At 55.3% G+C, this 10,000-nt stretch overlaps 1 protein-coding gene across 1 annotated transcript in view; it reads right to left on the minus strand.

Annotated features, from left to right (window-relative positions):
- Positions 1 to 10,000, minus strand: part of LOC133341698 (ectoderm-neural cortex protein 1-like) — a 98,952-nt gene that overhangs the window by 75,515 nt on the left and 13,437 nt on the right. Inside the window, exons 3-8 of the mRNA XM_061550366.1 lie at positions 9,095 to 9,242; positions 8,554 to 8,669; positions 6,810 to 6,953; positions 4,320 to 4,570; positions 2,457 to 2,582; positions 281 to 398 (exon numbers count right to left, since the gene is read on the minus strand). Of these exons, the coding sequence (XP_061406350.1) occupies positions 281 to 398; positions 2,457 to 2,582; positions 4,320 to 4,570; positions 6,810 to 6,953; positions 8,554 to 8,669; positions 9,095 to 9,198 (859 nt within the window). The 5' untranslated portion in view covers positions 9,199 to 9,242. The remainder of the gene's footprint in view (positions 1 to 280; positions 399 to 2,456; positions 2,583 to 4,319; positions 4,571 to 6,809; positions 6,954 to 8,553; positions 8,670 to 9,094; positions 9,243 to 10,000) is intronic.

Here is a 10,000-nt window from a genome sequence, read left to right on the forward strand (position 1 = left end):
CTCACTCACCCACCCACTCACTCGCTCACCCAACCAACCCACCCACCCACTCACTTGCTCACCCATACACCCACTCACTCGCTCACCCACCCACACACTCAACCACTACACTGCAGGTCCCAACAACACACTCACTCGCTCACCCATACACTCACTCGCTCGCTCACCCACACTCACTCGCTCACTCGGTACCCTAGGGTCAAGGGCCCCAGACAGCAGCACGGCTTAACGCTGAAGTGTGGTCGACATTGGGGGGGGGGGGGGGGGGGGGGGGCGGTACCCTTGGTGGAGCGCAGGATGCGGTCGATGAGCACCGGGTACTTGGTGATGCGCTGGGTGACGAGCAGGATGCACTCCTGCACCCCGAGACGCCGCACCAGCGCGTTGGAGCCCTGCCGCTGCACGGCCACACGCGCACACAGACACGCGTTAACACGCACGTTAACACGCACACACGTTAACACGCACGTTAACACGCACGCACGTTAACACGCACGTTAACACGCACACATGCACGTTAACACACACACACGTTAACATGCACGTTAACACGCACACACACGCACGTTAACACACACACACGTTAACACGCACGTTAACACACACGCACGTTAACACACACACACACACGTTAACACGCACACACGCACGCGCACACACGTTAACACGCACGTTAACACGCACACACGTTAACACACACACACACACGTTAACACACACACACGTTAACACACACGTTAACACGCACACACACGTTAACACGCACACACGCACGCGCACACACACACGTTAACACGCACATTACCACGCACACACGCACGCACATTAACACACACACACACGCACGTTAACACACACGTTAACACGCACACACGTTAACATGCACACACCCGCACGTTAACACGCACACACGTTAACACGCACGTTAACACGCACGCACGTTAACACACACGTTAACACGCACGCACGTTAACACGCACGCGCAGACACCCCGAGCCACTGCACCAGCGCGTTGGAACCCTGGCGCTGCACGGCGACACGCGCACACACACTCGTTATCACGCACGCACGTTAACACGCACGTTAAGACGCAACGCACGTTAACATGCACGCACGCTAACACGCACGCGCAGACACACACGCACACGTTAACACGCACGCACGTTAACACGCACGTTAACACACACACACACGTTAACACACACGCACGTTAACACGCACGCGCAGACACACACGCGCACGTTAACACGCACGCACGTTAACACGCACGTTAACACACACACACGTTAACACGCACGCACGTTAACACGCACGCGCAGACACACACGCGCACGTTAACACGCACGCACGTTAACACGCATGTTAACACACACACACACACACGTTAACACGCGCGCACATTAACACGCACGCGCAGACACACACGCACGTTAACACGCGCACACAGACACGCACGCATGTTAACACGCACGCGCAGACACACGCGCACATGCACGCGCACACACACATGCGCATTAACACACATGCGCAGACACACACACGCGCAGACACACACACGCGCAGACACACACACGCGCAGACACACACGCGCAGACACACACACGCGCAGACACACACACGCGCAGACACACACGCGCACATGCACACACACACACATACAGACAAAACAAACACACACGCACACACACACGCACGAGACAGCGTGCGTCACACGGCAGAGTCGGTCACGTGACACTCATGGTCACGCACGGCAGCCTGGCCGAGCAGTGACCGATCTCATCCAATCACTGAGGTGCGTGTACATGCAGTGTGTGCAGTGTGTGCGCAAGCGTGTGTGTGTGCACATGTGTGCGCATGCGTGTGTATGCGCACGTGTATTGCGTGCTGCATGCGTGCGAGTGTGCGTATGCGTACATGCGCTGCATGCGTGCGTGCACGTGTGTACGTATGTTTGTGCACGTGTGTGCGTACGTGAGTATGTGTGTGCGTGCGAGTGTGCGTGCGTGCTGGTGTGTGCACGTGCGTGTGTGCTGGTGTGTGCACGTGCGTGTGTGTGCGCGTGTGTGCGTTTGTTTGTGCATGTGTGTGCGTACGTGCGTATGTGTGTGCGAGTATTCGTGCGTGTGTGCTGGTGTGTGCACGTGCGTGTGTGTGCGCGTGTGTGCGTATGTTTTTGCACGTATGTGTGTGCGTGTGGGTGTGCGTGCGAGTGTGCGTGCGAGTGTGCTGGTGTGTGCACGTGTGTGTGTGCGAGAGCGCGTGCGAGTGTGCGTGCGAGTGTGCGTGCGTGTGTGCTGGTGTGTGCACGTGTGCGTGTGCGAGAGCGCGTGCGAGTGTGCGTGCGTGTGTGCGTATGTTTTTGCACGTATGTGTGTGCGTGTGGGTGTGCGTGCGAGTGTGCGTGCGAGTGTGCGTGCGTGTGTGCTGGTGTGTGCACGTGTGTGTGTGTGCCGCACCCGGATGAAGCTCTGGAACTTCCTCTCGCGAGCGAAGTTCTCCTTGTAGAAGCGCACGGCCTCGCAGTGCTGGCTGCAGAAGTCCCCGTAGGTGTCCTTCATCGCGTCGCCGTTGTCGTCCGAAAACTGGGAGCAGCGGAGGGGGGGGGGGTAGCGACAGCTCAACCACCACACCACTCAACCACCGCACCACTCAACCACCGCACCACTCAACCACCGCACCACTCAACTACCCAACCACCGCACCACCCAACCACCGCACCACTCAACCACCCAACCACCGCACCACTCAACCACCCAACCACCGCACCACTCAACCACCGCACCACCCTAGCCGCAGCGCGACGCGAGCTGGCGTGCAGCCTGAATCCCACGCACTCACCGGATCCCCGGCTCCAGTTCTTCAGTTTCAGTTTCATTGATTAGGATTTACCCTGTGAGCCATTCGGCTCTTGATTTGGGTGCAACCGCAACAAACGATACAATTACAAGATACACCTACAATTCACCACCAAATCCAAAGCAGCCGAATGCCCTGGACGCGCGGTGACGTCGATTCTAAACGCAAAGGGAAACACCGGAGATTCCGGACAAAAAAATCCACGCGACCACGGGGAGAGAGAGAGACACGCAAACTCCAAATATGCAGCGGGCATCAGGGTCGGGATCGAACTCGCGACAACCTCCTGTATACCGGGCGAGGTAGTTAACGTCTCCTAGCCACCGTGATGATGATGATGAGAGAGAGACACGCAAACTCCGAATACACAGCAGGCGTCAGGGTCAGGATCGAACCCACGACCTCCTGTACACCAGGCGAGGTAGTTAACATCTCCTGGCCACCGTGATGATGATGATGAGAGAGAGACACGCAAACTCCGAATACACAGCAGGCGTCAGGGTTTAGGATCGAACCCACGACCTCCTGTATACCAGGCGAGGTAGTTAACATCTCCTTGCCACCGTGGCTTCTGCCTTCACCGGCACTCTCTCCGGCCGCGACACAAACGAACCGGCGTAGCGCGTCGGTCGGTGACCACCGTCCCGACGGACCGGCCGCGTTCTCCGGGACCCACGGTGGCCGGGAGACGTCAACTACCTCGCCTGCTACGCAGGAAGCCGTGGGTTTGCGTGTCTCTCTCTCTCTCTCTCCCCGTGGCCGCATGCTATTTTTCTCCGGGTCCTCTGGTTTTCCCCCCTCCACGTTTAGAATCGACGCCGCCACGCGTTTCTAAACGTATTTGCCCGCTGCTGTGAAGTTCCACACGACGACGATAAGCCACACTCGGTAAAAGCCGTCGTTTGCCATGGCCAGCTGGCTTCTGAAAAAGAGCTGCACATGCAGCAGCTCAGTCGGAAGCTCGCGCCTCGTCAAATAACAAGTTTAGTTTTAAATAAAATAAAAAATTAGTTTATAGTTTTAAATTTCGATTTAAAGCTTTCGTGACTGCAGGGATTCATCTTCTTGGTTCTTTCGGTAAAGTCACGTAGAAATAAATTAATAAAATAATAAAAATACAACATAATAAAATAATTCTCACGACGTTTCGGCCACAACGCAAGCAGCCGTCTTCAGGTGAAGAACAGGTCTGTCAAGGAGACAGAATCCGACAGACCTGTTGATATGCAAATTTCTTTGTCAAGGTGCCCTTCCTCCCCTAACCCAGCTTAAATATACGCTGCCAAGCTTGGTGGTGTTCATTCAGACGCTGTCTTTCCGACAGACCTGTTCTTCACCTGAAGACGGCTACTCGCGTTGTGGCCGAAGCGTCGTGAGAATTATTTTACTATGTTTCATTTATATTACTTTATTATTTTCTTCATAGTTTTAATCGAACCCGCGGCGCCGGCGTGGGGTCTCACCTGGCCCATGAGGACGTCGCCGACGCGCGTGACGGTGAAGTTGTGGTCGCTGCCGGGGTCGAGGCTGTCCCGCCGGCGCTCCAGCAGGCGCGCTATGAAGTGCGTGTGCAGCTCCAGGAGGTCGTCCAGACGCGGGAACAGCCGCTCCACCATCTCCGCCGTCCAGCCCAACTCCTGGCGCAGGCCTCGCCCAAACACCTCCGCCATGATGCGCAGCGTGCGGATGTGGTGCATCTCCGTCTGCATCAGCTCTGGTGCGGCGGACGGATGCGGAGGGCGTGGGGGGGTGCAGGGGGTTAGGTGGCGAGGCGGTGAAGAGGTGCGGTGGTTGCGGTGGTGCGGTGGTGGGGTGGTGGGGTGGTGGGGTGGTGCGGTGGTGCGGTAGAACGGAGGTGCGGTGGAGCGATGGTAGTGACCAACACAGGGGGAAGTGTGTGTTGTGTGTGTGAGTGATTGTGTGTGTGAGTGATTGTGTGTGTGAGTGATTGTGTGTGAGTGATTGTGTGTGTGAGTGATTGTGTGTGAGTGATTGTGTGTGCGAGTGATTGTGTGTGAGTGATTGTGTGTGTGAGTGATTGTGTGTGTGTGAGTGATTGTGTGTGTGTGAGTGATTGTGTGTGTGAGTGATTGTGTGTGTGTGAGTGATTGTGTGTGTGTGTGAGTGATTGTGTTGTGTTGTGTGTGAGTGATTGTGTGTGTGAGTGATTGTGTTGTGTGTGTGAGTGATTGTGTGTGTGAGTGATTGTGTGTGTGTGAGTGATTGTGTTGTGTGTGTGAGTGATTGTGTTGTGTTGTGTGTGAGTGATTGTGTGTGTGAGTCATTGTGTTGTGTTGTGTGTGAGTGATTGTGTGTGTGAGTGATTGTGTGTGTGTGAGTGATTGTGTGTGTGTGAGTGATTGTGTGTGTGAGTGATTGTGTGTGTGTGAGTGATTGTGTGTGTGTGTGTGAGTGATTGTGTTGTGTTGTGTGTGAGTGATTGTGTGTGTGAGTGATTGTGTGTGTGAGTGATTGTGTGTGTGAGTGATTGTGTGTGTGAGTGATTGTGTTGTGTTGTGTGTGAGTGATTGTGTGTGTGAGTGATTGTGTGTGTGTGAGTGATTGTGTGTGTGTGAGTGATTGTGTGTGTGAGTGATTGTGTGTGTGTGACTGATTGTGTGTGTGTGTGAGTGATTGTGTTGTGTTGTGTGTGAGTGATTGTGTGTGTGAGTGATTGTGTGTGTGTGTGAGTGATTGTGTGTGTGAGTGATTGTGTGTGTGAGTGATTGTGTGTGTGAGTGAGTGATTGTGTGTGTGAGTGAGTGATTGTGTGTGTGTGATTGTGTTGTGTGTGTGAGTGATCGTGTTGTGTGAGTGATTGTGTTGTGTGTGTGAGTGATTGTGTGTGTGAGTGATTGTGTGTGTGAGTGATTGTGTGTGTGTGAGTGATTGTGTGTGTGAGTGATTGTGTGTGTGAGTGAGTGATTGTGTGTGTGAGTGAGTGATTGTGTGTGTGTGTGATTGTGTTGTGTGTGTGAGTGATCGTGTTGTGTGAGTGATTGTGTGTGTGTGAGTGATTGTGTGTGTGTGTGATTGTGTGTGTGAGTGATTGTGTGTGTGAGTGATTGTGTGTGTGAGTGATTGTGTGTGTGAGTGAGTGATTGTGTGTGTGTGTGATTGTGTTGTGTGTGTGAGTGATCGTGTTGTGTGAGTGATTGTGTGTGTGAGTGAGTGATTGTGTGTGTGAGTGATTGTGTGTGTGTGAGTGATTGTGTGTGTGAGTGATTGTGTGTGTGTGTGATTGTGTGTGTGAGTGATTGTGTGTGTGAGTGATTGTGTGTGTGTGAGTGATTGGCTACCACGATGCTCAGTCTGATCGCTACGCAACGGGGAGGCCACACCGAGTCCCCCCGGCGGGACGTTTGGCCGACACGGCGACACGGCGACACGGAGACACGGCGACACCGACGACACGGCGACACGGGGACACGGAGACACGGCGACACGGCGACACGGAGACACGGCGACACCGACGACACGGCGACACGGGGACACGGAGACACGGCGACACGGCGACACGGCGACACGGAGACACGGCGACACGGAGACACGGCGACACGGCGACACGGCGACACGGCGACACGGCGACACGGCGACACGGAGACACGGCGACACGGCGACACGGAGACACGGCGACACGGCGACACGGCGACACGGCGACACGGCGACACGGCGACACGGCGACACGGCGACACGGCGACACGGCGTGCACGCTGCGGTCAATCGATCGCCGCCGCCGTGTGCACTTCGGGGGTTGTGCCGCGTCGCGGTGTCCGACGTTTCGTTGAGATTTAGAGGATGCCTTTCAGCAAAGTCGTTGTGGTTTTGGTGGTAATGGTGTGCAAATGATCTCGTGTAGTGGTGTGGCCTGGCGCATCACAGCGTGGGCTACATTTTGTGCAGCGGTGTGGTTTAGATCTCTTGTAGCGGTGTGTCCGCCGCCGCTGTGTTACCGTAGATGACGTCCTGCCTCTTGATCTCGTCCTTGTTCTGCCTCTTGATGAACTTGGCGTCCACGGCGACGCTCCACGAGTCCGCCTCGAAGTAGCGAGCGTCCTCCTCCAGGCTGCCCATGAGGCTGCACTCGATCACGTCCCCTGGCGGGAGGGCAGCGGAGAGAGGGCAGCGTTGTGGAGTCTGTAGGTAGTGCTGAGTCTATGGGCAGTGTTGAGTCTATGGGCAGTGCTGAGTCTATGGGCAGTGCTGAGTCTATGGGCAGTGTTGAGTCTATGGGCAGTGCTGAGTCTATGGGCAGTGTTGAGTCTATGGGCAGTGTTGAGTCTATGGGCAGTGTTGAGTCTATGGGCAGTGCTGAGTCTATGGGCAGTGTTGAGTCTATGTGCAGTGTTGAGTCTATGGGCAGTGTTGAGTCTATGGGTAGTGTTGAGTCTATGGGCAGTGTTAGTCTATGGGCAGTGTTGAGTCTATGGGTAGTGTTGAGTCTATGGACAGTGTTGAGTCTATGGGTAGTGTTGAGTCTATGGGCAGTGTTGAGTCTATGGGCAGTGTTGAGTCTATGGGCAGTGTTGAGTCTATGGGTAGTGTTGAGTCTATGGGCAGTGTTGAGTCTATGGGTAGTGTTGAGTCTATGGGTAGTGTTGAGTCTATGGGTAGTGTTGAGTCTATGGGCAGTGTTGAGTCTATGGGTAGTGTTGAGTCTATGGGCAGTGTTGAGTCTATGGGTAGTGTTGAGTCTATGGGTAGTGTTGAGTCTATGGGTAGTGTTGAGTCTATGGGTAGTGTTGAGTCTATGGGTAGTGTTGAGTCTATGGGCAGTGTTGAGTCTATGGGTAGTGTTGAGTCTATGGGCAGTGTTGAGTCTATGGGTAGTGTTGAGTCTATGGGCAGTGTTGAGTCTATGGGTAGTGTTGAGTCTATGGGCAGTGTTGAGTCTATGGGCAGTGTTGAGTCTATGGGCAGTGTTGAGTCTATGGGCAGTGTTGAGTCTATGGGTAGTGTTGAGTCTATGGGCAGTGTTGAGTCTATGGGTAGTGTTGAGTCTATGGGCAGTGTTGAGTCTATGGGTAGTGTTGAGTCTATGGGCAGTGTTGAGTCTATGGGCAGTGTTGAGTCTATGGGCAGTGTTGAGTCTATGGGTAGTGTTGAGTCGATGGGCAGTGTTGAGTCTATGGGCAGTGTTGAGTCTATGGGCAGTGTTGAGTCTATGGCAGTGTTGAGTCTATGGGCAGTGTTGAGTCTATGGGTAGTGTTGAGTCTATGGGCAGTGTTGAGTCTATGGGTAGTGTTGAGTCTATGGGCAGTGTTGAGTCTATGGGTAGTGTTGAGTCTATGGGCAGTGTTGAGTCTATGGGCAGTGTTGAGTCTATGGGCAGTGTTGAGTCTATGGGCAGTGTTGAGTCTATGGGTAGTGTTGAGTCTATGGGCAGTGTTGAGTCTATGGGTAGTGTTGAGTCTATGGGCAGTGTTGAGTCTATGGGCAGTGTTGAGTCTATGGGCAGTGTTGAGTCTATGGGTAGTGTTGAGTCGATGGGCAGTGTTGAGTCTATGGGCAGTGTTGAGTCTATGGGCAGTGTTGAGTCTATGGGCAGTGTTGAGTCTATGGGCAGTGTTGAGTCTATGGGTAGTGTTGAGTCTATGGGCAGTGTTGAGTCTATGGGCAGTGTTGAGTCTATGGGCAGTGTTGAGTCTATGGGCAGTGTTGAGTCTATGGGTAGTGATGAGTGATTGGGGCCTCACCGTCATCCGGCAGCGACTCCATGGAGTTGCCCATGAGCCGGCTGAAGAGGGAGAGCGACTCGGTCGACTGCCACCGGCCGCGGTGGAACCCATTCCGGTCGGTGGACGCCGGCGCTCTGCGGTGCGCACAAAGGCAAAGGTCCCCCGTGTAGCCTCCAGTGGACCGTCAGGGGCAAGTGCTGTTGGCGAGCAGCGGGGCCTACCAGGCCCGGCACGGGCGCGAGAGGGGGCGGGCGGCCAGCACCACGCCCGGCCGCCTTTGTCTCCCCAGTGGCGATGTTTACTGCGCACCGCACTCGGTACTCATTCGAGGCCGAGAGAGGCCCAGGACCGGTTCAGATAATCGTCACCGGTGTTGGCCGTGAGCGGGAATCGTACTCAGGTCCCCAGGTTTGTAGCGCAGCGTGCTAACCGCTACACCACTGCTCCCGACACGCACACACACACAAGTGCACAAACACCGCCCATGAAGCGAGTGTGTGGGGGGGGTGGGGGGCTGGTGGGGGTGTGGGGGGCTGGTGGGGGGGGGGTGACACGGTACCCGTGCAGCTGATTGGTGGAGATGCTCTTGGCGAGCGCGGAGCTGGTGGACGGCAGCCGCCCCCGCATGGAGGCCGCGTTGATGGCCGCACGGCCGCCCCCCATGTCCGGCAGGTAGGCCGACTGGGGCCGCCCCCTCGTGAGGCCATCTGCGCCGCGACACACGGACACACGGACACACACACGCACCGACACGGACACACACACCGACACAGACACACACAGACAGGGACATACACATACCACACACGGACACACACGCACTTACCCACCCACTCATCCACCCACCCACTTACCCATTCACTACTCTGTAGATCACACGCATACCCAATTATTCAACCACCCACTCACTCACCAACCCACTCACCGCACGGCAGATCACTCATTCGCCCTCTCACCAACTCCCTCGCGACACCGCAGGTCACATACTCACCCGCTCACTCCCCCAATCACCACACCGCAGGTCACAATGCTTCCACTGTGGAATTCCCTCCCATCATCATCATCACCATCGTCGCCATCATCGTCACCTTGATTCCTAAGCACGTACAATGACAGCCTTGCCCAACTGAAGAAGCGTGATACACTCGTTTCACGTCTTCACACTCTGGGCGTGTCTATACGTGTGGGTGCTCAACTCGGTGCGGTGTGTAGTAAACATCGCCACTGGGGAGACAAAGGCGGCCGGGCGTGGCGCTGGCCACCCACCCCCTCGTGTGCCGTGCCGGCCTTCATAGCCGCCACTCGCTAACAGCACTTGCCCCTACAGTCTGTTAAGGCTACACGGGGAATCTTTGTCTTTTTTCAACAAAACCACAACTTCTATGGCCCCCTCCCTACGCCTGTTCCGCTATGTTTTTTATCTGCGTTGTGCCGAGTCGGTCGGCACGATGTCTGACGTTTCGCT

The sequence above is a fragment of the Lethenteron reissneri genome, chromosome 1 (assembly GCF_015708825.2).
Source record: "Lethenteron reissneri isolate LAM-NWPU_2019-01 chromosome 1, ASM1570882v1, whole genome shotgun sequence".
Classification (NCBI taxonomy): domain Eukaryota; kingdom Metazoa; phylum Chordata; class Hyperoartia; order Petromyzontiformes; family Petromyzontidae; genus Lethenteron; species Lethenteron reissneri.